We start from the raw sequence: 22,401 nt of genomic DNA on the forward strand, positions 1-22,401 counted from the left end.
ATATGTAAATAATAGATCATATAGTACTGAGACAAGTGCAGATCATCACGGCTATTTTAAAATTTGAAAACTAACAGTCTCATAGTTCTCAGGGCTGAAGAACTTGGCACCGAGCCTGCAACCTTGAACATTCAATCTGTTGAGCTTCAGCCTTTCAATTCAAAATGAAGTTAGGACTCTGTTATTGAAAAACACATTCTTGCCAGATAAGTCTGTCTGAGAACCGTCTGAACAATTCTGGTGTCTTGATTGAAACAAAAAAAACAAGTTCAGCAGGGAAAATGGTTATTATTCCGTTCTTCCTTGAATTTTGTTTAAAATCTCCTGGGCATAATTGCAAGCTGAGTCCGGGTCCGTGAATGAACTTGCCACTGTACAAGATAAGCATCTTAGCGGGATAGATAATGCCATAACGAACTTCAGAATGTCCATGTAAAATATTGCTTGCCCTTTTAAACTGGCGTCTTTTTGCCAGAATTTCCCGCGGGTAGTCTCTGTAAAATCTAACGATGTTATCATCAAATGTAAGATTTTCTCCATAGGATATCTTGTTTAATAGATTTTTGAAAGTTGAAATGTCTAGGAACTTTACGATAAATTGACATGGCGGAGCATTAACACCTCTTTGGAAGCGACCAACACGATGCGCCGTATCTATCTTTGGTTTTTCTGGCAGTCTAAAAACATCTTTAAGATAAAATCACACATTTGAGAGCCGTGCTCTGCCCCCTCTTTAACTCCTATTATTCTCAAATTCTGCCTCCTTGACCTGGCTTCCAAGCCTTGACATTTCTCATTCAATTTATTCGTCAGCTCCCAATTCATGTCACTTTTGAAACCTGTTATTTTGTGGCTCATCTGCTCCATTTCACCCTCCATCTCTTCCATCAATTTTTCCGCCTCTGTTAATTGCTTCTGCAGGGAGTCATGTTTATTATTATAATCTCCATGCATTCTTTCCAATTCCTTAGCAGTCCTCGATTCCAAGTCTTTAAACTGCTGTTTCAGGGATACATACAGCTCCTTTAGTTCTCCGCAGCTATTGTCAATTTTCTTAGAAAGATTATCCTCCATAGTGGAGAAGTTGTTCTGAATTGTATAATTCATTTTGGAAAATTGCTTCTGAAGATCTTTAGTAATGTCTTTAGTAATATTAGCTCTTACTGTTTCTTCCCAGCTTTACATTTCTTTTTCCCTTTCCTTTAATTCCTTTGTTTCAGTTCTCGCAGCCATTAGGCGTATTAGTTGTTGAGACTCCAGCTCCTCTTCCAAACTTTCAAAAGTGGATCCAGGAGTGGTTTCAAGCTGATCTAGAGCTTTTTGTAACGGGAGACCGATTGCAGTCTTCTTGGGTCCTCTCTGACCTCTTCTCTTTTTCATCGGATTTTTACCAGTAAAATCGTTTTCAATCACAAATCCACCGGCACCGTTTGATGGCGTCAGTACCCACGACGTTCAGCAATCCCGGTAAGAGTTTTTAAATTGATCCTGGCATAGGAACCGACTTTAAACACGATTTGTCTGGAGGAGAGCTCAGTGCAGCTGACTTCACTGCTTCATAGCAGCCACCGGAAGTGTAGTGTGCCTGTGTTTAAGGGAAATAATTCTCATGGTGTTAAATTGAGTTCCAAATATATGTGCTGCTTTGGTATGGTTTATGTTAAAGCCTCTTGACTATTGTTTGAACTGCACTCATCAGGGCAAGCAACAGCATTCCATATAAATTCAGGACACGCATGGTATCATCTAATCATCATCCAGACTTAAGAGACATCATATGCAAGGAAAGAGCAGGACAATAGTATCGTACTGAGTAAAATACAGATTCAGTTCAAATCACATTGAATAATGGAGCAGGCTGAGAGCCAAAGGATCTGCTGCTGCTCCTAGTTGCTATGTTTCCATGTCCATGTTTCTATTACACACCTCATGTGTGCCTTGCGAAATCTCCAGGGTGTCAGGAGATATGTCAGTGGCTGGAGGATATTCAACCTCGACTTCCCTCGATCTTCAAACAATCTCCAATGTATTAGAGTATGTGAGAGCCACGGTAACAGTAAAGTTAAGGGTTATGTTGGTAAGCAAAACTTCAACAGTACTTGCATCCACTGATCTTGAGGAACTCCTTCAAATTCCTCTGGCGTTGTTTTCACTTCATGATATTTCACGTTTCCAAAAATACTCTGTGAACCTACACAGATGTTTGTGCAGCAAATAATCCACAGCTGTGCATGCAAACAAAGGATATGTGTGAGGAAAGTTTTTTTTAAACAGAGTGCTGGAACACACTGCCAGCAGTGGTGGTGGTGGCAAATATGTTAGTGGTGTTTAAGAGGTTTTTAAATAGGCACATGGATACACATGGAATGAAGAGATATAGATTGTGTGCAGGCAGAGAAGATTCATTTAACCCGGCATTACACTTGGAAGGGACACCAAAGTGCTGAAGAATCTCAGCCAGTGCAGCAGCATCTACGGAGCAAAGGAAAAAGGGAACATTTCGGGCCAAAACCCTTCTTCAGATTTCATTTGGCATAGATGTTGTGAGCCAAAGTGTCTGTTCTTGTGCAACACTGCTCTATGTTCTATGTAGAAAGGGGAAGTTTTTCACAGGGTCTTCAGAAAGTAATTGTGTTGAATAATCAGACCACATCAGTGAATAGCTATTGCACAGTGCGAATCATGAGTAACACAGTTCCTTCTTTCACTGATTCTCAGCTGCCACCTGGGTCCTTGAGGTGCTTTCCTTTCTCTGATACTACAACAGTGAATACTTCAGAGCTGTTCTTTGAGTGATTTTTGAATGCTTAACAAGTGTTGCCTTAATAGAATTTATTTTCACTCACGGCGTACCTGCATTATTAGTATTGGGCAAAATAATTTTATTTTGGATGAATCTAATGCCTCTTCCCAAATTTTGCTTCATGTGCTGACCACATAACTCCACAGGCATGCACCATCATTTCTCACGTCCAAGCTTGCTCTAATCCAACATCCACACTTACAATCAAGGACCCTTCCACCCACCCCCACGAAGCACATACACACTCCTTAGCATATGCAAGTTTTAACATTACATGATTTGAGCACATTACAGGTCTCACTTCAATAAAAGAATAACTCCCGAGGGCAGGTTGGAATCTTCATTATGAATTCAGAGAGAGGAAAAAATCTGTGCCCAATGAGGTAGCTTGGGTTATATTTGCTTGTGCATTTCAAAGCTAATATAAATAATACTTTAAAATATAATGAAAATACATATCTTGAGAAAATCTTGACAAAAATAAAAACAGATATAGCAACTAATAGAAACTACTACTCAATAAATTACGAAGTTCCATTTGGAAGTTTAGATAATGAATGCACTTGATATTAATCCTTGTGATTCATTATAGCCCTGAACTATTTAATTGGATTATCATCTGATAAGTGCCTGAGTGGTAGATTGAATTCTATTTGTAATGTAATGTATTTTATTTAACTAGCAAACAATGGTGACGTAACAAGATAATTGCGAAAAATAACATTTTCACATAAGCTTAAAGTAATGGTGAGACAGATAAAAACAGAAACGGTTTACCTAATCTTTTAAAACTTGATTAACAATCATCCTCAGTGAACTGATGCATAATGGGTGGATCATTATCATTAATAGGTTCTCAACCAATAAATACGATCTCAATATTCAAAAGAACTTAACTTATAATCTCTACAAAACGTGATATCATAGCAATGTCACCCAGATTCAATTATCCAATGCAAAAGTCTGCCTTCCACAGCAAATGATTAGATAAATTAACTGCTCCTCCACATAATTTAGTTTTGTTTGTTTTGGCCATCAACATTTTCTACTAGTTACAATATGTTTCCATTCAAATATCAGCCATTTCCTTTCTAGTGGATGGCCTTGTTAAAGGTTTTGGAGGATTTAATGCCTCATTGTTCCTCCGTATGTAACCATGAGAGGCCATGATCAGTTATATTTCATTTTAAAGGTTACACATTGCTAAGAAGTTTCTTATCTAGGAATAACTGTGCATAGTTCCCTGAAGGTGGAATCTCATGTAGATAGTGGTAAAGAAAGCTTTTGGAGTGCTGGCCTTTATAAATCAGAGCATTGAGTATAAAGTGGGGATGTAATGTTAAAATTGTACAAGGCACTGGTGAGGCCAATTCTGGGGTATGGTGTACAATTTTGGTCGCCAAATTATAGGAAAGATGTCAACAAAATAAAGAGAGTACAGAGGAGATTTACTAGAATGTTGCCTGGGTTTCAGCACCTAAGTTACAGAGAAAGGTTGAACAAGTTAGGTCTTTATTCTTTGGAGCGCAGAAGATTAAGGGGGGACTTAATAGAGGTCTTTAAAACGATGAGAGGGATAGGCAGAGTTGATGTGGATAAGCTTTTTCCATTGTTAGTAGGGAAGATTCAAACAAGAGGACATGGTTTGAGAATTAAGGGACAGAAGTTTAGGGGTAACATGAGGGGGAACTTCTTTACTCAGAGAGTGGTAGTTGTGTGGAATGAGCTTCCAGTGGAAGTGGTGGAGGCAGGTTCGATTTTACCATTTAAAAATAAATTGGATAGGTATACGGATGGGAAAGGAATGGAGGGTTATGGTCTGAGTGCAGGTAGATGGGACTAGGGGAGAATAAGTGGTCGGCACGGATTTGAATGGCCGAGATGGCCTGTTTCTGTGCTGTAATTGTTATATGGTTATATATGGTTATATACATCTGTCAACTAGGATTGTTTTTCACAAGATGTATGTCTTCCAACCTATATAGCTCAATTCCCAAATGTTTACATTAAGTTTAACGTCTCTTGCACCAGCAAATAGAAAATGATGGGCATACCCATTTATTGTGCACGTATTGTTCTCTCTAGTCCAATATTAATCCACATAGGCTTCAAGATGAATGTATATGTATATATACCCACAAAACACCTATAGCCCTTTATTGAGTGCTGCACATTCTTGGAGCTGTAAGCAGTACAACAGAATAGCAAATTTAGCAATTCAATATTCATTTCTTAGTGTTAGTTAATGTTGATTAGTGTGTGCGTATATATGTGCATGTTGGTCATTCACCGCCTCTCAGGTTATGGCATGCTGTTACGTATTTTGCACCAAAATGTGCCGTATTTCCTTCGCCAAGGATTATTCTTAGTTTTGGTGTATCATCTAGTTCTTTAAAGTCAGGGGTTGCCACACTGAGTTTGTCAAAGTATGCTTTCCTTGTTTTGTCAAAATGTTTGCATTTTAGGAGGAAGTGCACCTCTGTTTCAACCTCATCTGTCAAACAGTGGCCGCATATTCTTTCTCCTGCTTGCCAGAATTTCTTCTGTCTTCCTTTTTCGACTGCCAAATAGTGGTCACTGTTTTAGGTGAGGGTCTGTCTCTGCTTTATGTATCTGACAGTTGAGAGATAGTCTGCCAATTTATAATCTCTTTTTAGGGAATGGTAACATTCCAATCTGCTTTGGCTTTTGGTTTCTTTATCCCAATGGCGGTCAGGGTTTAACTGGATAGGGTTTAACTCAATAGGGGTAGTTAGTCTCAGTACCAACTGACTCAGGGAACTCTTTTCTGGGTTCTCCTCTTGTGTTTGAAGGGCTTTAAACTGGAGGATATCTGGGGGGCTAGATTTAAGATGATTCCAAAAATGTAGTGCTCTTTTCTGGATATTTATTATCAGTGGGTATCTGCCTAGTTCCACCCTACATGCGTTTGTTGGTGTTTTCCTTTGGATACGGAGGATGTTCCGACAAAATTCCGCATGCAGGGCCTCCTTTGTATGTTTTTCCCATTTACTATAACTATGGTGACTGAGCAGACCCCATACTTCATTACCATAAAGCGCAATAGGCTGCATTACAGTCAAATATTTTAAGCCAGATTTTAATTGGGATTTGGATGTTGTAGAATTTTCTTTTTATTGCATACAGAGCTCTTTGAGCTTTCTCTTTTAGTGCATTCACTGCCATATTGAAGCTCCCTGATGCTGAAACAGTTAGACCAAGGTAAATATAGCTCATAGTGTGTTCGATAACAGTACCATCGAGAGTAAATTTGTATTTATCTTCCTGACATCTGGGTCTTTTCTGAAAATTCATGGTTGGTTTTCTTTAGATTTACTGCCAGGGCCCAATTTTGGCAGTACTCATCAAGTAGGTCCAACTGTTGCTGCAGTCCCTGTTCTGTGGGGGACAGCAGAACCAAGTCATCCGCATAAAACAGGGATTTTACCTCTCCGTCCAGAAGACAGAGGCCCGGCGCTGTGCTCTGCTCCAACTTAACTGCCAAATCGTTGATATATTCATTAAACAGTGTCGGTGTCAGATTGCAGCCTTGCCGGACGCCTCTTCTCTGGGCAAAGCGATCAGTGCGTTTGTCCCCAATTTTAACGCCAAATTTATTATTCAGATACATTGATTTGATAAGGTCATATACCTTTCCTCCTGAGAAAGCATTTGACTCTATTTGGCATGTAGGGCTCTATTACAAACTCCTCAGCTGTGGTAGAGTCAAATGCTTTCTCAAAGTCAATAAAACAGGCAAATATTTTCCCATTTTTCGCTTGGTGTACATGTTTTTCAATGAGAGTGTGAAGGGTATAAATGTGGTCAGTGGTACGGTATTTTGGGAGGAAGCCGATTTGGTTTTTACTGAGAATGTTGTGTTTGTTAAGGAAATCCTGCATTCTGTTATTTATGATACTGCAGAATAACTTCCCTAGGCAGCTACTGACACAGATGCCACAATAATTATTTGGGTCTAATTTGTCTTCACTCTTATAAATGGGTGAAATAAGCCCTTGACACCAAATATCAGGGAAATAACCTGAACGTAGTATGATGTTGAACAGCCTAAGCACTATGTCCTGCAACTCCGGAGTGCTGTACTTGAGCATTTCATTTTTGATGCTGTCTGGACTACAGGCTTTCTTTGAGTGGAGAGATTTTATTTTTATGGTCAGTTCTTCCAAAGTAATTGGGGAATCCAGAGGGTTTTGATAATCTTTAATTACTGTTTCTAGTGTTTGGAGTTTTTCTTTGATATTGGAATAATTTGAGTTTATATTATTTATTGGGATGTCATTATATAGATTTTTGAAGTGTGCTCTCCAGATATCACGATCTTGAATTGGTAGTGTTTGTAGTGTTGTTGTGCTCAGGTCATTCCACATATCCCAAAATTGGTTTTGATTTATGAAATTTTCAATTTCTTCAAGTCTCTTGTGAGTGTAATTTTGTCTTTTGTTCCTAATCGTGTGTTTATACCTTTTAAGAGTTTAATTATATCTAATACGTAAGTCTGGGTTGTTTGGTTGATGGTGTTTTTGTCACAATATTTTCCTCAGGTCTTTTCTGACACTTTTACACTCATGATCGAATCATTTTTCGTGGTTGTGTTTTTTGACAATTTTTTCTTCTCTTTCACAAAGTCAGCTTTGATGGCTGCCTTGTGAAAGATCATATTAATATCATTTATAGCCATGTTTACACCATCTCTAGCAGTCTCATATGGCTCTCTCTCTCTCTCTCTCTCTCTCTCTCTCTCTCTCTCTCTCTCTCTCTATCTGTCTCGCTCTCGCCACTCTGTCTCTCTCTCTCTCTCTCTCTCTCCCCCCCCCCCTCTCCCTCTCTCTCTCCCCTCTCTCTGTCTCTCTCTACCTCTCTCTCTCTCTCTCTCTCTCTCTCTCTCTATCTCCCCCCCCCCCCCCCCCCTGCCACTGGGCCCCACGTAAAGTCCTCCCCATCACCAGGTGCTCGCGACCCAGCGGCACCCACCTGAAGCCGTCCCGTCCCAAGCCACAGGATGCTTCCCACCCCCAGCCCAGCCCCCGCCTAAAGTTCTCCCCATCCTCAGTGGCAGGATGCTCCCCACCGGTCCACACTTGAAGTGAGTGCGGAGCAGCAGGGGTAGGCCACAGCAGCGACGGGCCATGGCCATGGCAGCGGAAGGCCAGGACCGCGGTAGGCCACAGTAGCAGCAGGCAGCAGTAGGCCACGGCAAAGCTCCCTCCCCTCCCCCGCCGGCACCCGACAAGCCCCGCCTGAAGCCGTCCCCCTCCGCAGGCTGCAGTATGGACATTTTAAGCTTTAATAAATCCCTTTTCCTCATGTTGTGGCCTTCAGCTATGCCTGCATAATAATGCCTGTGTGTTCTATGTCACAATGGGAACCCAATGGACTGTAATGTTTCTACATTTGCGCAAAAACGGTACGCGGTAGCACTATGATTTTTCACCGCCTTACTTACCATTGTGCTTTGCTGCAAATGCACCAAGATTTGTTCCAATCGGCGGTATATTTTAAAAGTAATTAACGTTTAAAAACCTCCACTGTCAATCACCGGCTGTGGCCCGCCTCTCTGCCAGCGCCCACCTTCCTGCTGGCGCGGCCCACCCGCCTTATTGCTGGTGCGGCCCACCTGCCTGCCTACCAGCGTAGCACGCCTCCTCATCGGCACCAACCTTCCTGCCAGTGCAGCCCGCCTGCCTGGCTGTCTGCCGGTGAGGCCCACCTGCCTGCCAGTGCGGCCTTACTGCCGGGGATCCTGAGGCCTGAGCCTGGCTGTGAGGGCGCTGATGGCTGATGTTCCTCCGGGGCATGCAGGAAGTGATAGGAGCAACAACCTCGAGATCCTGGGCAGGTGAGGAGGGAGATTGGGGGAATTGAGGGAGAGGAGGGGGTAGGGAGGGAGAGCAAGGGGAATGTGGGGGTGGTGAGGAGGGAGAGTGGGGGTAGGAGGGGGGATGATGGGAGAGGAGGGGGTTATGGACGGGCGAGGAGTTATGCAGGGAGGGAGAGAGTGCTTGAGGGTAGGGAAAGTGAAAGGTGAGTGAGGGATTGAGGTAAGGTAGGGGGAGAGGGGAAAAAAGAGGGAGAAGGTGAGGAGGGAGATTGGGGGAGGAGGGGGAATAGAGGGAGAGGAGGGGGAGTGGGGAATAGAGGGAGAAGAGGGCAGTGGGGGAGGTGAGAAGGTATAGTGGGAGGATAGGGGAGGTGAGTGGGGGATGTGGGTGATAGAGGGACAGGAGGGGGTTAGCAAGTGGAGAGGAGTTATGGAGGGAGGGAGGGAGGGATGCAGGGAGGGAGGGTGTGACTGAGGGTAGGGGAAAGGGGAGGGAGGGAGAGGTGAGGGAGCAATTGGGGAGGGGAGGGGAAAGAAGAGTGAGGGTGAAGAGGAGGGGGATGGAATGCTGGGTGATGAGGGGAAATAACCGCGCCTGCGCAGGTGAGTGCTACGGGTGAGTGGTGGAATATTGCGTTGGGGGAACGGATTGCGTTGGGGCACCAGGCCTCCCGTGTGACAGGGACACAATGGGTCCCACTTAGTCTCGTAGTATTTAAAATCATGACAGGGTAGATGGTCAGGATTTCTTTTTACCAGGATGAAGATATGAGATATCTTATGGGTATAGGTTTAAGATGAGAGGAGGAAAGTTTAAACATAGAAACATAGAAACATAGAAATTAGGTGCAGGAGTAGGCCATTCGGCCCTTCGAGCCTGCACCGCCATTTAATATGATCATGGCTGATCATCCAACTCAGTATCCCGTACCTGCCTTCTCTCCATACCCTCTGATCCCCTTGGCCACAAGGGCCACATCTAACTCCCTCTTAAATATAGCCAATGAACTGGCCTCAACTACCCTCTGTGGCAGAGAGTTCCAGAGATTCACCACTCTCTGTGTGAAAAAAGTTCTCCTCATCTCGGTTTTAAAGGATTTCCCCCTTATCCTTAAGCTGTGACCCCTTGTCCTGGACTTCCCCAACATCGGGAACAATCTTCCTGCATCTAGCCTGTCCAACCTCTTAAGAATTTTGTAAGTTTCTATAAGATCCCCTCTCAATCTCCTAAATTCTAGAGAGTATAAACCAAGTCTATCCAGTCTTTCTTCATAAGACAGCCCTGACATCCCAGGAATCAGTCTGGTGAACCTTCTCTGCACTCCCTCTATGGCAATAATGTCCTTCCTCAGATTTGGAGACCAAAACTGCACGCAATACTCCAGGTGTGGTCTCACCAAGACCCTGTACAACTGCAGTAGAACCTCCCTGCTCCTATACTCAAATCCTCTTGCTATGAAAGCCAACATACCATTCGCTTTCTTTACTGCCTGCTGCACCTGCATGCCTACCTTCAATGACTGGTGTACCACGACACCCAGGTCTCGCTGCATCTCCCCCTTTCCCAATCGGCCACCGTTTAGATAATAATCTGCCAAACATTTGCCCACTCACCCAGCCTATCCAAGTCACCTTGCAGTCTCCTAGCATCCTCCTCACACCTAACACTGCCCCCCAGCTTAGTGTCATCCGCAAACTTTGAGATATTGCCTTCAATTCCCTCATCCAGATCATTAATATATATTGTAAATAGCTGGGGTCCCAGTACTGAGCCTTGCGGTACCCCACTAGTCACTGCCTGCCATTGTGAAAAGGACCCGTTTACTCCTACTCTTTGCTTCCTGTTTGCCAGCCAGTTCTCTATCCACATCAATACTGAACCCCCAATGCCAAGTGCTTTAAGTTTGTATACTAATCTCTTATGTGGGACCTTGTCGAAAGCCTTCTGGAAGTCCAGATACACCACATCCACTGGTTCTCCCCTATCCACGCTACTAGTTACATCCTCGAAAAATTCTATAAGATTCGTCAGACATGATTTACCTTTCAGGAGATTTACAAGGCAAGTGTTTTACTCAAAATGGTTATAGATGCATGGAATGCACTGCTATGGGATGTGGATACAATAGCCAGCATTCACGAAGCATTTAGGGAGAGATATGAACAGGCAAGGAATAAACAGAAATGGATATTGTTCAGGCTGATGGGATTAGTTTACATTGGCAAAATGGTAAGTGTAGACATTGGGTCAAAGGCTTTGTTCCTCTACTGCAGTGGTCTATATTGTATGTTCTATGGATTTCCTCACATAATCAACATACTGTATAACCAAGAAGTAGCCTCAGCCATACCTGTAAAGATGTATTTATCTTATTCCTTCGAATGATTTCATAATTTTGAAGACATTGTCGAGTTATCCAGTTTTGTCTGAAAACTGGCATATTTCTTGAGAGTTACAACTTACAAGTTCTGATATAATCAACAAGCAATCAAGTTGTTGTCAAATTCATCAGAAAAAAAGCAGCAATTGGCTTTGGATTAAAAGGAACGATAATAATTGGGCTGCAAGATGAAGACAGGAGGGTATGGAACTGAGGTGAGAGTGAGCTGAAGGCTTTGCTCAGGACTGACATTGAGACCCACCGCGGGGCGTGGACTTACCATCGGAGCCAAATCCTTTTCCTGGGATCGGTAACATCAAGGACTCAGAGTCTCCGGTTGAGACCAGCGTCGGGAAGCTCTAAAAGCCGCACGACACTCAAATCGCCCCGACCCGGGGTAGATCGCCCAGCTTGGGGCAGCTGAGATTCCCCCGTGATGCATCATGCCGCCGGCTATGGGAGTAAGATCATCTCATCAATGGAAGGTTAGAGGCCCCCGACCGCTGTAGGACAAGGAAGGGAGTCTTTGAACATTTTTTGCCTTCCATCACAGTGAGGAATGTGGAGGAGTCACACGGTGGATATTCATGTTAAAATGTATTTTGTGTGTTCTATTGCTATTTATTGGAATGACTATATGGCAAATCAAATTCCTCGTATGTTGCAAAACATACTTGGTTAATGAAGTATGATTATGATTATAATTATGTCCCACCTCAGCCTACCTCTCCTTGTATTATTTACTGATAACTGCAGTCCATTCAACCGTCAAGTGCTCTGAAGTTAAAAGATGGGTGCACAGCAGGAGCATTCATGTTATGACTGTTGTGCTGAATGCAAGTATGCATTTCATTGTTCTATCTATGAACACTTGACATTCTTGACACTGGGAGTTTTCCTGACTACTGATCTTCCTGTCGTTATGCAGATAGTGCACTTATCCTTTGTGCCGCCCATTTATAGAATCCATGACTTTGTTGATTAGCACAACGATAAATTGAAAAGACGTGGATCTAATAAAATGATGTCAAACTGTTTTTGTGCGACATGTAAATCCTCCATCATCAGCGTCTAGTACATAACTTAAACTCTGATCTTAAGCTCTTCCGGTTTGCGTGTTTTTTTTATTTAGAAACATAGAAAATATGTGCAGGAGTAGGCCATTCGGCCCTTCGAGCCTGCACTGCCATTCAATATGATCATGGCTGATCAACCAACTCAGTATCCTGTACCTGCCTTCTCTCCATACCCCCTGATCCCTTTAGCCACAAGGGCCACATCTAACTCCCTCTTAAATATAGCCAATGAACTGGCCTCAACTACTTTCTGTGGCAGAGAATTCCAGAGATTCACCACACCCTGTGTGAAAAATGTTTTTCTCCTCTCGGTCCTAAAAGATTTCCCCCTTATCCTTAAACTGTGACCCCTTGTTCTGGACTTCCCCAACATCGGGAACAATCTTCCTGCATTTAGCCTGTCCAACCCCTTAAGAATTGTGTAAATTTCTATAAGATCCCCCCTCAATTCTCTAAATTCTAGTGAGTACAAGCCAAGTCTATCCAGTCTTTCTTCATATGAAAGTCCTGACATTCTAGGAATCAGTCTGGTGAACCTTCTCAGTACTCCCTCTATGGCAAGAATGTCTTTCCTCAGATTAGGAGATTTATGCAGAAACGGTACACGATAGTGCTACAATTTTTCGCCACCTTTCTCACCATTCTCCTGTGCTCAGTGCAACAAGTTTTTTTTTGGTCGATTATATTGTTTAACAGTTCTTAAGGTTTAAAAATCTTAAAAACAGCATATGCTCAGATTGGTCTCCTCTCCTGTCAGTCAGCGACACGCCGATAATCTCCTCTCCTGTCAGTCAGGTCAACGGCGATGCACCTTCCTGTGCGCCACTTGGCATCTTTACTGGAGCTGAGGGACACCCTGCGGTGTCCGGCAGAGGTCTCCTCAATTGTCGGACTGACCGGAAAAGGCACGGAGCCGGAGTGACCAGTTACTGATCCTCCCACTGTGAGTCCCCATTGCACCACCCCCCAGCACCAGCCCCTTCCCCTCTGGTCCCCCTCACCGGATCCTGCCCCTCTCCCCATGGTACCCCGTTCCCCCATGGCTCTTCCCCCATCTTTTCTCTGAGCTTGAAGATGAAAAGGTGAGCCAACCTGCACAGTTGGGAGCTATGGGTCAGTGGTAGAATATCACATTGGGGAAACGGGTTGCGTTGGGGAAACGGGTGAGTGGTGGAATCTTACATTGGGGATCGGGTTGCTTTGGTGGACCAGACCTCCCATGTGGGGGCTATGGATGAGTGATCGAATATTGCGTTAAAACTGAGCCAACCTGCACTGTTGAGGGGCTGTGGGCGAGTGGTGGAATCTTATGTTGCGGAATAGGTTGCGTTCGGGGACCTGGCCTCTCGTGGGGGTTAAGGATGAGTGGTCAAATGTTGCATTGGGTGAATGGGTTGCGTTGGGGGATTAGGCCTCCATTGTGACAGAGACCCAACGGGTGAGTGGTGGAATCTCATGTTGGGGAACGGGTTGAATTTGGGGACGCTTCCTGTGGGGGCTATGGGTGAGTGGTGGAATATTGCATTTGGGGAATGCATTACGTTGGGGGAATGGATGAGTGGTGGATTATTGCATTGGGGTAACAGGGCCCAACGGGTCCCACTTGATCTAGTATTTTATAAAAACTCTCCCTAGTCCATTCTGAGGAAGCCACCTGCTTCAATAAGACCACCATCCCTGTTCCATAAAAACAAGGATCACATGACTAAGCGATTACCATCCTGTGGCCTTGTAATTCACCATAATGAAATGCTTTAATAGGCTCGTTATGGAATGCATCAAATCCAGTCTACCAAATGGACTTGAACCACTGTAGTTCGCCTACCACCACAACACGCCCATGAATGATGCCATCGCCCTGGCCCTACAATCATCCCTGGAACACCTGGGGAGGAGAGACACCAATGTTAAACACCTATTCAATTATGACAGCTCAGCCTTTCAGCACCATTATGTCATCCAAGCTCATTACCTAATTTGCAGGACTTGTAGTAAGCACTCATTTCTGCAACCCGCTTCTTGACTTCCTGACCAACAGACCCCAATCAGTGAGGATAGGGGATAGATCATCCTCTACGACTATCCAAAACAGTGGTGCACTCTGGCCATTCCCTCTTCTCCCCTCTCCCTTCAAGTAAAATATGTCGAAGTGTGAAAATGACAGTTTCTTCCCAGTGTTATCAGGCAACTGAGCCATCCTACCGCAACTAGAGAGCACTCCTGAACTACTATCGGATTATCTTTGATAGGACTTTACTGGCTTTATTTTGCACTAAACATTATTCCCTTATCATGTATTTGTACACTGTGAATAGCTCAATTGTAATCATGTATTGTCTTTCTGCTGGTTGGTTAGCACACAGCAAAAGCTTTTCATTCTACGTGGCAATAAAACAAACTAAAAAAATAGATGAAACCTTGCTTCTGATCTCACATGTTCTGTCTTGAATCACATGTCACAGAGTCATAATGTGTACAGCACATAAACAAATGCACTGATTGCATGCCAAACATCATGTAACCATTTGCACCAAACTGGCATTCATCGATTTAACAAAAAATTCTCCTCACCTTCCCTTTGTGTTTAATTATAATCAAACATCTGTAGGAAATTCAGTTCTATTGAGTAAAAATTGTTAGCAAATCATTATCAAACTGCTAACATTTATCCTGCCAAAAGTGCAGACAATTTTAGGATCCCCACATGAATGCAGAAATCCCAGCTTCATGGCAAAGCTCTGACAGCAAATTCATAGCTGTGCTCTGCATCTGGATGGTGATAACCAGTTTTTATTATGTATTCTTATTTCTACCCATCTATCCATTTTACAGCCTATCAGTCTAAATCTTGAAATCTATTGCTATCCTCCTCACACTTCATTACCTTTTGTACCATCTTCACACTTTAAATCATATACATACATATAAAACTTAAATTAGTGGAGCTGATACCAATCCCAAGGCAACTCTAGTGTATGCTGCGCTTCAATTAAAAAAAACAACCATTAATTATTGTTACAATCAGATATATATATTTCTTGAAGAATTAAATATAATAGATTTAGCATGATTTACCATTTTTTAAATCTATATTTTTTGTATCATTTATTTCTGAATGTTTTTCAGTTGCTTCTTGGAATAAAGATACCAATCCCCCTCCTAATTGGTCTTTTACTTACTGAGCTATTTAAATATTCACTTCAATCTACCTACAGATTGGGTGAATCGAATTGGCAGGGGTGCTGAGGAAGAGGATATCTTGGAATGTATGCGGGATAGTTTTCTAAACCAACATGTAGAGGTACCATTGAGAGAACAGACTATTCTAGACTGGGTATTGAGTAATGAGGAAGGGTTAGCTAGCAGTCTTGTTGTGCGTGGTCCCTTGTGCAAGAGTGACCATAATATGGTTGAGTTCTTCATTAGGATGGAGAGTGACATAGTTAATTCAGAAACAAGGGTTCTGAACTTAAAGAAAGGTAACGTTGAGGATATGAGACGTCAATTGGCCAAGATAGAATGGCAAATAATTCTTAAAGGGTTCACGGTGGATATGCAATGGAAGGCATTTAAAGACCTCATGGATGAACTACAACAATTGTTCATCCCAGTTTTGAAAAAGAATAAATCAGGGAAGGTAGTGCATCCGTGGATAACAAGGGAAATCAGGGATAGTATCAAAACAAAAGACGAAGCATACAAATTAGTTAGAAAAAGCAGCCTACCAGAGGACTGGGAGAAATTCAGAGTCCAGCAGAGGAGGACAAAGGGCTTAATTAGGAAAGGGGAAATAGATTATGAGAGAAAACTGGCACGGAACATAACAACTGACTGCAAAAACTTTTATAGATATGTGAAGTGAAAAAGATTAGTTAAAACAAATGTAGGTCCCTTGCTGTCAGAAACAGGTGAATTGATCATGGGGCACAAGGACATGGCAGACCAATTGAATAACTACTTTGGTTCTGTCTTCACTAAGGAAGACATAAATAATCTTGCCGGAAATAGCAGGGGCCAGGAGGTCAAATGAGATGGAGGAACTGAGTGAAATCCAGGTTAGTCGGGAAGTGGTGTTAGGTAAATTGAATGGATTAAAGGTCGATAAATCCCCAGGGCCAGATAGGCTGCATCCCAGAGTGCTTAAGGAAGTAGCCCCAGAAATAGTGGATGCATTATTGATAATTTTTTCAAAACCCTTTAGATCTGGAGTAGTTCCTGAGGATTGGAGGGTAGCTAATGTAATCCCACTTTTAAAAAAAAAGGAGGGAGAGAGAAAATGTGGTATTACAGACCAGTTAGTCTAACATCGGTAGTGGAGGAACTGGTAGAAGCAGTTATGAAAGATGGGATAGCAGCACATTTGGAAAGTGGTGAAATCATTGGACAAAGTCAGCAAGGATTTATGAAAGGTAAATCATAGAAACGTAGAAAATAGGTGCAGGAGTAGGCCATTCGGCCCTTCGAGCCTGCACTGCCATTCCATATGATCATGGCTGATCTTCCAACTCAGTATCCTGTTCCTGCCTTCTCTCTATACCCCCTGATCCCTTTAGCCACAAGGGCCACAACTAACTCCCTCTTAAATATAGCCAATGAACTGGCCTCAACTACCTTCTGCGACAGAGAATTCCAGAGATTCACCACTCTCTGTGTGAAAAAAGTTTTCCTCATCTCGGTCCTAAAAGATTTCCCCCTTATCCTTAAACTGTGAATCTTATAGAATTTTTTGATGATGTAACTAGTAGAGTGGATAAGGGAGAACCAGTGGATGTGTTATATCTGGACTTTCAGAAGGCTTTCGTCAAGGTCCCACATAAGAGATTATTATGCAAACTTAAAGCACACGGTATTGGGGTTCAGTATTGATGTGGATAGAGAACTGACTGGCAGACAGGAAGCTAAGGGTAGTAGTAAACCGTCCTTTTCAGAATGGCAGGCAGTGACTAGTGGGGTACCGCAAGGCTCAGTGCTGGGACCCCAGGCTTTTACAATATATATTAATGATTTGGATGAGGTAATTGAATGCAACATCTCCAGGTTTGCGGATGACACGAAGCTGGGGGACAGTGTTAGCTGTGAGGAGGATGCTAGGAGGCTGCAAGATGATGGATAGGTTGGGTGAGTGGGCAAATGCATGGCAGATGCAGTGTAATGTGGATAAATGTGAGGTTATCCACATTGGTGGCAAGAACAGGAAAGTAGACTTTTATCTGAATGATTCAGATTCAGATTAAGATTCAGATTCAGATTCAGATTCAATTTTAATTGTCATTGTCAGTGTACAGTACAGAGACAACGAAATGCATTTAGCATCTCCCTTGAAGAGCGACATAGCAAACGATTTGAATAAAATAAAAATAATAATAAGTGTCCGGGGGGGGGGGGGGTGATTGGCAGTCACCGAGGTACGTTGTTTAGTAGAGTGACAGCGGCCGGAAAGAAGCTGTTCCTCGACCTGCTGGTTCGGCAACGGAGAGACCTGTAGCGCCTCCCGGATGGTAGGAGGGTAAACAGTCCATGGTTGGGGTGAGAGCAGTCCTTGGCGATGCTGAGCGCCCTCCGCAGACAGCGCTTGCTTTGGACAGACTCAATGGAGGGGAGCGTGGAACCGGTGATGCGTTGGGCAATTTTCACCACCCTCTGCAATGCCTTCCGGTCGGACACAGAGCAGTTGCCATACCATACTGTGATGCAGTTGGTAAGGATGCTCTCGATGGTGCAGCGGTAGAAGTTCACCAGGATCTGAGGAGACAGATGGACCTTCTTCAGTCTCCTCAGGAAGAAGAGACGCTGATGAGCCTTCTTGATCAGAGTAGAGGTATTGTGGGGTCAAGAGAGGTCATCGGAGATAGAAACATAGAAATTAGGTGCAGGAGTAGGCCATTCGGCCCTTCGAGCCTGCACCGCCATTCAATATGATCATGGCTGATCATCCAACTCAGTATCCCGTACCTGCCTTCTCTCCATACCCCCTGATCCCCTTAGCCACAAGGGCCACATCTAACTCCCTCTTAAATATAGCCAATGAAGTGGCCTCAACTACCCTCTGTGGCAGAGAGTTCCAGAGATTCACCACTCTCTGTGTGAAAAAAGTTCTTCTCATCTCGGTTTTAAAGGATTTCCCCTTTATCCTTAAGCTGTGACCCCTTGTCCTGGATGTTGACTCCCAGGAACCTGAAGCTAGAAACACGTTCCACCTCCGTCCCGTTAATGTGGATGGGGGTGTGCGTGCCGCCTCTTGACTTCCTGAAGTCTACAATGAGCTCCTTGGTCTTCTTGGAGTTAAGGGCCAGGTTGTTGTCAGCGCACCATGCTGCTAAGTGCTGGACCTCCTCCCTGTAGGCCAGCTCATCGTTGTTGCTGATGAGGCCAATCACCGTTGTATCATCTGCATACTTGATGATGGTGTTAGTACCATGTACAGGTGTGCAGTCATAGGTGAAGAGGGAGTAGAGGAGGGGGCTCAGCACACAGCCCTGAGGAACGCCGGTGTTCAGGGTGAGGGTTGAAGAGGTGTGCTTGTCTAACCTCACAGACTGGGGTCTGTTGGTTAGAAAGTCCAGTATCCAGTTGCAGAGGGAGGGGTCGATGCCCAGGTTACCGAGTTTGGTGATCAGTTTTGATGGAATAATGGTGTTGAATGCTGAGCTGTAATCGATGAACAGCATTCTTACATAAGTGTCTCTGTTGTCAAGGTGGGAGAGGGCGGAGTGAAGTGCCGTTGAGATGGCATCCTCCGTACTCCTGTTCTTGCGGTAGGCAAACTGATAGGGATCCAGTGTGGGGGGGTAGGCAGCTTTTGAGGTGTGCCAGGACCAGCCTCTCGAAGCACTTGGTGATGATGGGGGTAAGTGCAACTGGGCGGAAATCGTTGAGGCTTGCTGGCCGATTGAGGAATGATGGCCGATTAGGAAAAGGGGGGATGCAACGAGACCTGGGTGGCATGGTACACCAGTCATTGAAAGTAGGCATGCAGGTGCAGCAGGCAGTGAAGAAAGCGAATGGTATGTTAGCATTCATAGCAAAAGGATTTGAGTATAGGAGCAGGGAGGTTCTACTGCAGTTGTACAGGGCCTTGGTGAGGCCACACCTGGAGTACTGCGTACAGTTTTGGTCTCCTAATCTGAGGAAGGACATACTTGCCATAGACGGAGTACAGTGAAGGTTCACCAGACTGATTTCTGGAATGGCAAGACTTTCATATGAACAAAGACTGGATAGACTCGGTTTGTACTCGCTAGAATTTAGAAGGTTGAGGGGGGATCTTATGGACACTTACAAAATTCTGAAGGGTTTGGACAGGCTAGATGCAAGAAGATTGTTCCTGATGTTGGGGGAGTCCAGAACAAGGGGTCACAGTTTAAGGATAAGGGGAAAGTCTTTTAGGACCGAGATGAGAAAAAAAAAATTCACACAGAGAGTGGTGAATCTGTGGAATTCTCTGCCACAGAAAGTAGTTGAGGCCAGTTCATTGGCTATATTTAACAAGGGAGTTAGATGTGGCCCTTGTGGCTAAAGGGATCAGGGGGTATGGAGAGAAGACAGGTACAGGATACTGTGTTGGATGATCAGCCATGATCACATTGAATGGCGGTGCAGGCTCTAAGGGCCGAATGGCCTACTCCTGCACTTGTTTTCTATGTTTCTATAAGGATAACATTAGCTGCCCACAAGTTCTTTGTTACTATTTGCTTCTTTTGAATTGGTTAAATTTGCCAATTTGGATTTCAAATGTGTGCAAATATGCTACAGTGACGATTACACTAAGACCTAGATATTTTAAATGTTAAGTTCAACTTACATTTATTGTCGCGTGCACCAATTGGTACAGTGAAATTTGAGTTACCATACAGCTATACCAATAAAAAGAACACAATACACGATAGGATTTAATATACACATCCCCAATTAACGGAATCAACATTTTCCACTGTGAGGGAAGGCAATAAAGTTCAGTCATCTACCTCTTTGTTCACCCGTGGTCGGGGCCTTTGAGCACCACAGTCGCTGCTACGGCGGCCTGTTTTTGAGGCTATCTCTCCGGGATGATTGGTGCTCCGGCATCGGTACGGAAGAACACACGCTTGGAGTTTGCGAATTGGCCGCTTCTTACCGGAGACCGTGGCATCCAAAGTTCACAGTCCGAGCCGGGCGGAAATTGAACACTGGCGACACCCAGCAAAAGATTCCAGGACTCCGCGATGTTAAAGTCAGCGAATAGTTGATTTCTAACATCCGAGGAATATTTTTGATTGGTGTTAGTGTAAAACAGGCAACATTGATCCAAGCATAGCTCAGCTTCCTCAAATTTTATTTTCAAGCACACTCTATATTTCAAAATGAATTCCCAATTAACTGTTAAAAAGTTTGCTGACAAATATTAGCTGAGAAGTAATCAACACATTGCAAATAATTCATTGAGCACAGCCATTAAACATCTGACTGTAGTGCGTGGGTCTCAAAATGAGGCAAGTAGTCCGCAGTTTGAGAAGCACTTTACTTTATTTCCTCCCGGTTCAGGGGAAGACGAAACCAGGAAAAGATGGCACCCAAACCCTGCCTTTTATACCTTCCGGCTAAGGACCGCCTCCGGACTGCACCACTCCTGTGCCGAGGGATTCGGCAGTATAATGGGACGACCCTTAGGAGCCGCCACAGGACCCCCCCCCAGAACCAGAGGCACAAAACGCACCGGCGGGCGCACGACCCGGCCGGCCCGCGTGCGGAAGTCAGCAGATCCCGGGGCTTGCGGGGGCGTAGGTGGAGGGACAGGTCGAGGGGCCGGCGGGAGGACAGGTGGAGTGACAGGTGGAGGGAGTCGTGAGGGGGGGCGCCCTCGGGGCCGAGGTTGAGCAACCAGCACCGGCTGGTCAATGTCCAGGCGCGCCGGCTTTAAACGGTCAATCGACACGGCCTCCGGCCGGCCCCCCATGTCCAGGACAAAAGTCGACTGCCCGTGTTCCAGCACCCGGAACGGGCCCTCGTACGGCCTCTGAAGTGGCGTCCGGTGGGCATCACGGCGCAGGAAGACGTATGGGCAGTCCGTGAGGGCCATTGGCACGTGTGGGCGAAATGTCCCATGGCGGGATGTCGGGACGGGTGCGAGCCTGCCAACTCGCTCGCGAAGGCGTTGAAGGGTGGAGGAGGGCGTTTCCTGCTGCTCTGGCGCCGACGGCACGAACTCCCCGGGCACTGTGAATGTCGACCCGTACACCAGCTCCGCCGATGATGAGGCCAAGTCCTCTTTGGGAGCGGTCCGGATGCCCAGCATGACCCACGGCAACTCGTCCATCCAGTCCGGGCCGGTGAGCCGTGCCTTCAATGCCGCCTTCAGCTGCCGGTGGAACCTCTCCACCAGACCGTTAGCCTGCGGGTGGTAAGCCGTGGTGTGGTGCAGCTGCACCCCCAGCAAGCTAGCCATGGCTGACCACAGCTCGGAGGTGAACTGTGGCCCCCGGTTGGAGGAGATGTGCGCCGGCACCCCGAAGCGAGCAATCCAGTGCGCGGACAACGCACGAGCACACGTAGCCGATGAGGTGTCAGCCAACGGAATGGCCTCCGGCCACCGCGTGAAGCGGTCCACCATGGTCAAAAGGTGGGTGATGCCCCGGGACGGTGGAAGGGGCCCCACAATGTCCACGTGGAGATGGTCGAACCGCCGGTGAGGTAGACCGAACTCCTGGAGAGGTGCGCGGACATGGAGCTGGATCTTTGCTGTCTGGCACGGGATGCAGGTGCGAGCCCAATGGGCAACTTGCTTGCGCAGACCGTGCCACATGAAGCGAGCTGCCACCAGTGCCGTTGTCGCCCGGATTGATGGGTGAGCCAGTCCGTGGATGACCTCGAACACTCTCCGGCGCCAGGTGGCAGGGACGCGGCTGACCGGACGACACATCGCACAGGATTGTCATACCCCCAGGACCGAGAGGGACATCCTCAAGACGGAGGCCGGAGATGGCAGTCCGGTAGGTGGGCACCTCATCGTCCGTGAGCTGTGCCGCCGCCAGAGCAGAATAGTCCAATCCGGGCGCCACCTCGTACACGGCATTTATAGCAGGGCGGGACAATGCGTCGGCCACCCGGTTCTCTTTCCCCTTGACGTAGCGGATGGCTGTGGTGTACTCGGAGATGTAAGCCAACTGCCGCTGCTGATGTGCGGACCAGGGGTCGGAAACCTTCTGCAGGGCGAAAGTGAACCGGGTGGCCGACGCATTGTCCCGCCCTGCTATAAATGCCGTGTACGAGGTGGCGCCCGGTTTGGAAGGCTGCGTGTTCGTATCACGTCGGGGTCACCAATGTAGT

General features: G+C 45.4%; 1 protein-coding gene across 1 annotated transcript; it reads right to left on the minus strand.

Moving 5' to 3' along the window:
* Positions 1-1,179: 1,179 nt before the first annotated feature.
* LOC129698410 (uncharacterized) lies at positions 1,180-21,877 on the minus strand. The gene is made up of 3 exons (XM_055637558.1): positions 20,731-21,877; positions 2,100-2,191; positions 1,180-1,371 (listed from the first exon to the last, which is right to left on the minus strand). The coding sequence occupies exons 1-3, from the start codon at positions 21,875-21,877 to the stop codon at positions 1,180-1,182; spliced, it is 1,431 nt and encodes a 476-aa protein (XP_055493533.1).
* Positions 21,878-22,401: the final 524 nt, after the last annotated feature.

The sequence above is a fragment of the Leucoraja erinacea genome, chromosome 6, assembly GCF_028641065.1.
Source record: "Leucoraja erinacea ecotype New England chromosome 6, Leri_hhj_1, whole genome shotgun sequence".
NCBI classification, from domain to species: domain Eukaryota; kingdom Metazoa; phylum Chordata; class Chondrichthyes; order Rajiformes; family Rajidae; genus Leucoraja; species Leucoraja erinaceus.

Bases quoted from the DNA above. Each gene is read 5' to 3' on its own strand.
- LOC129698410 (XM_055637558.1), bottom strand. From the start codon at position 21,877: ATGTGGCACGGTCTGCGCAAGCAAGTTGCCCATTGGGCTCGCACCTGC. The intron at 2,192-20,730 runs TTATACTGCCGA...ACATCTGTGTAG, and splicing joins GGCTCCTAAGGGTCGTCCCA to GTTCACAGAGTATTTTTGGA. The intron at 1,372-2,099 runs GTACTGTTGAAG...CCGATGAAAAAG, and splicing joins CTCAAGATCAGTGGATGCAA to AGAAGAGGTCAGAGAGGACC.